This window comes from Lactuca sativa, chromosome 5 (assembly GCF_002870075.4).
Source record: "Lactuca sativa cultivar Salinas chromosome 5, Lsat_Salinas_v11, whole genome shotgun sequence".
Taxonomy (NCBI): domain Eukaryota; kingdom Viridiplantae; phylum Streptophyta; class Magnoliopsida; order Asterales; family Asteraceae; genus Lactuca; species Lactuca sativa.
This window is the reverse complement of record NC_056627.2, coordinates 229,412,957-229,417,359: the sequence shown is the minus strand read 5'-3', so window position 1 is coordinate 229,417,359 and position 4,403 is coordinate 229,412,957. Positions and strand designations below refer to the sequence as shown.

General features: G+C 34.0%; 1 protein-coding gene across 1 annotated transcript; it reads left to right on the top strand.

The window, feature by feature from the left end:
- Positions 1–270: 270 nt before the first annotated feature.
- Positions 271–2,340, top strand: LOC111881830 (pentatricopeptide repeat-containing protein At5g18950). Its single transcript, XM_023878219.3, has one exon. The coding sequence runs from the start codon at positions 434–436 to the stop codon at positions 2,177–2,179; it is 1,746 nt and encodes a 581-aa protein (XP_023733987.1). The 5' UTR covers positions 271–433; the 3' UTR covers positions 2,180–2,340.
- Positions 2,341–4,403: the final 2,063 nt, after the last annotated feature.

The window sequence follows — 4,403 nt, the reverse complement described above, 5'->3', positions numbered from 1 at the left end:
TAAACCGGCAAGAAACAACAATGATAACCAATTCTCCAAAGCTATGTAATTAACGGATTGTTTTAGGGTAACTGGTTACACGACATTAAATTAAGCAAATGTATACAATAATATAATATAATGTTTAAAATGTACAAAAAATAAAAAAAATAAAAAGATTTTATTAAGCATTAACACATAACAGATAGGGTTTATCGTAATAACCCAAAAAAAAAATAGAAAAATAGTTATATTTGTCAAAACCTCCCAAAAATATCATTTTAGTGAACGGTTTGCTTTTAGTCAGTTATTCGGGTCGGATTCACCTCTTAACAGTGATTCGGGTTTTTCGCGATCGATTGATTATCAATGATCTAGGGCTTCTTTTTCTTATTCCTTGCTTCATATATGTCAACCTGTATTTGCTAAGTAAGTTCTAATTTCATTTTCATTGATGGCCAGAACGCCATCCTACTTCACTACATTACTCCGTCGATCATCCTCCAAAATTACCCAAAACCCTAAACAGCAATTTAGGGACATTGGGAATACTAGCTATTGCAACGACAGCCAGGATAAACCCCAACATTCGAGTGAAATCGTGAAACAGATTTGTGGAACTATAAGGTCAAAACCTAGATGGGAAAATACACTTTTATCGGATTTCCCTGGTGTTAATTTCTCGGATTCTAGCTTTTTGAATCAAGTGTTACTTCAACAAAAGAATGTTTTTTTGTCAATTAGGCTTTTGCATTGGCTCAGCTCTACTTTTGGGTATTCACCACCACAATCAACTTGTAGTTTGATCTTTAATTCACTTGTAGAAGATAAAGCTGCGAAAGCTGCCAAGAGTTTTCTCGATTTTACTCAATTTGTCCCGGAGTCGGCTGATCTTGAATCATATATAAGGTGTTTGTGTGAAAGTAAAATGATTGAGGATGCGCTCCAAGTGTTCGATGAAATGAAGAAAGCTGGAGTTTGCCCTTCATTAGAAACATGGAACTGTCTTTTACTGTCTTCCATTCAAGAAGGGTATACCAATCTTGTATGGGAATTATATGGTGAAATGATGCAATCTGGCATTGTTGCAGATCTTGATACTGCCAGTTGCTTGATCCAAGCCTTTTGTTTGGACAAAAATGTCACAGAAGGGTATCAACTTCTTCGACTATTTTTAAACAAAGGGTATGTTCCTCACAAATCTGCTTTTGACAAATTGTTATTTGAATTTATACTGGATCAAAAGTATGACAGAGTACCCGCTCTTCTTCACATCATGATTGCAAAAGGTATAAAACCTGATCTTTATACTTATCAACAAATCATCCATGGACTATGCCTCAGAAGAATGCAACGTGAAGGTTTATTTATATTCAACAACCTCAAGAACAGAGGCTACGCCCCTGACAAAATCATGTACACAACAATGATCCATGGACTTTGTAAAATGAAATGGATCACAGACGCAAGAAAACTATGGTTTGAAATGATTCAAAAAGGAATCAAACCAAATCAATACACATACAACACACTCTTATACGGGTATTTCAGAATTGGACAAATAGAAAAGGCCCAAAATCTCTACAAAGAAATGAAGAAAGAGTACAAAGAAACCCTAATTGCTTACAACACTATGATCAATGGCTTGTGTTCACATGGTATGACAATGGAAGCTTTTCAACTATTTAAGCAGATGGAGAACCAAAATGTATGTAAAGATGTGATAACTTATAATTCTTTGATCAAGGGTTTTAGTAAAGAAGGTAAGTTAACCGAGGGTTTGACCCTCTTGAGAGAACTTGTTGACCAAGGGTTGCGGCCTTCTTGTGCTTCTTATGGACCAATTATAGGAAAGCTTTATGAATTGGGACAGATAGATGAAGTTAAAATCCTGTGGAATGAGATGCAGGATAAGGGTGTGGAGCCAGTTTCTGTGTGTATTGATGAACATGTTATTATTGGATTGAGCAAAAAAGGGTATATTGAAACAGGGGTATACTGGTTGGAATATTTGGTGAAAAATAGGCTTATACCCGATCAAGGAACTTTTGAAAAGATGATTGCGATTTTATGTGAAAGGGATAAGTTAGATGTTGGTTTGAGTGTTTTTGGTCATATGTTTAAAATAGGCTATACACCAAGTTCTCAACTGAAGAACATGATGGAAACTAACAGTTTTGATTGTTTAGTTAAAGTTTGATAGAGATTTTCTTAGGTCTTGAATAGTTTTTTTCTGGGTTCTATCCGGATTGTTCCAAAAGTTAGTAATTTTTTGTAATCTTGTATTAATTTAATGTATTTTCTGAAGAATAATATTGAGAGCTTCATAAAGTTTGAATCTTGATGGTTGTAGAAGAGAGATTATATGATGGATCTTGATCTTTCAAGTTCTTTGTTAGTTCATGGCGTCTCAATTTTAATTAAAGGTATGATATGATTGTAGTTTTGATTAAAGTTTCTTTTGAGCCACTTTGATATTTGAATTAACTTCGCCCTTGGTTTAATGTTGCAGATAACTATTATAATAAAAGATGATTTTATATCAACAAAATCTAGTTATGAATATTATGTATCCAACTTTTGTACTAAAGGTTTTTATAATTTACTTTGTATATTTTCTGCTAGATATTTTTCACTTAAACTTACTTTCACTTGATCGATTTAAGTAGCAAATATTACATTTGATTTTGTTTTATATAACTGGTTTGGTGCAACCCCAAACTTTGAGAACCTTTGAGGATGGTATATAAATGTGGTTGGTAATCCGTTTGGATGGTATGCAAAAATTCATTAAGGGCTCATTTGGTAACCATAGAAATGAGTTAGGTCTAATAAAAGAACATGTTTTAATACGAAAGGTACTCTAATGATGTTTTAGTTACGTGGTGAAAAGCTTGACTTGGACATGAATAAAAAGACTAGTCCTAAAAAAATAGATCGAGACCAAACTAGTCCAGAAAAAGACCACACCGAAAGACCGAAAAATATAGACCCTGTACGAAATTGACCCGAGACCGATTGAAAATTAGACTTGAACCCAAGGTTTATATTCATGTCATTTCTGTGTTAATCACGTATTATCCAATTTTTTTTCCCTTCTTTCTTTTATTTAATTTTAATATTATTATATTTGGTTAGTCTTAATATATCATTTTTGTGCTAATCATACATTTGTTAATGGAAAACTCTAAAACAGAATACCAATAAAATACAAAAAATACACACGCAAAGACCGCAAAACTGGACAAAAAAAAAAACGTCCAGGACAAAAAAGAGTGGAACATTTCGAGAATGACTCGAGCAAGGTTTGTGACACTTAATGTGGAGGTTTTGGTAGAGAGATAATTAGGCCTCGGGCCAACCTAAAAGATGTTTAGAAAACCTTTGCATAATGACAACTTTGACCATGTGTTCCAAACAATCAAAGATGTATGATCTCGTGTTATTTAAATTAGTATGTACTTTGTGGTAACAAATAATATATTTGATAATAACTCGAATGTCCACCAGCGTAAGTTTGTTTGATTCCAATTTAGTTAATCTGTCTATTTTCCAAGCCCCTCGTTTGCTTTAATTGCATTTTAATAAAACGAGATACTTTAGTGTATTTTGAATAAAATCGAATCATTGAGATGGATTATTTTTTTCCATTACTGCAACTAATTTTGAATGTTATAATATGAGTTAACACTTATTATTATTTGGTGGTGTTAACACTTAAGTGCTTCAAATCTCCAATCCCCAACTCCTAAGATTGAAATAGAAGCCAATTATTATAAAATGACATTTATTGTGAAATGACCTTTAGGCTTGAGATAGTGGTACATGACGTCCCACGTTGTCACATCAGTTTTTTGGCATCTACTTCACTGCCACGTCATTTTTATCACAAGACATGTATACCATGTTATTTTGAAAGGTGAGCCAAATTTGCAAAATTTGAAGAAAAAAAAGTACATAAATAAATATTACACTCACATGCACATTCTTTCTTTCTTTCTTTCTTTCTCTCTCTCTCTCTCTCTCTCTCTCTCCTCTCTCTCTCTCTCTCTCTCTCTCTCTCTCTCTCTCTCTCTCTCTCTCTCTCTCTCTCTCTCTCTCCGGCAATCCAATGCCACAAACCTACTTTTCCTTGCCAATGCTTCGATGAAAGGATGGTTTATATCATGCTTGGCATGGTTTGCCGAACTAAATGTTGCCCCACGCCCTCAAGCCTTATAGGGTGTTAACCTGCTTCTATGTCATTTTGTCGCAAGGACACGAACACCCATGCAATCAACGCTTATTTTCCCAATTTCTTGCTTCCCAATTTTTATCCCTTGTAGTCAAGATCGAGGTTACTAGATCGTCTTCCAACCACCATCCTTTATAAATTTTTGGTGGCGGTGATTTAAGTTTTATAAGAGAAAAGAACAAAATTCAGG

Bases quoted from the DNA above. Each gene is read 5' to 3' on its own strand.
- LOC111881830 (XM_023878219.3), top strand. From the start codon at position 434: ATGGCCAGAACGCCATCCTACTTCACTACATTACTCCGTCGATCATCC.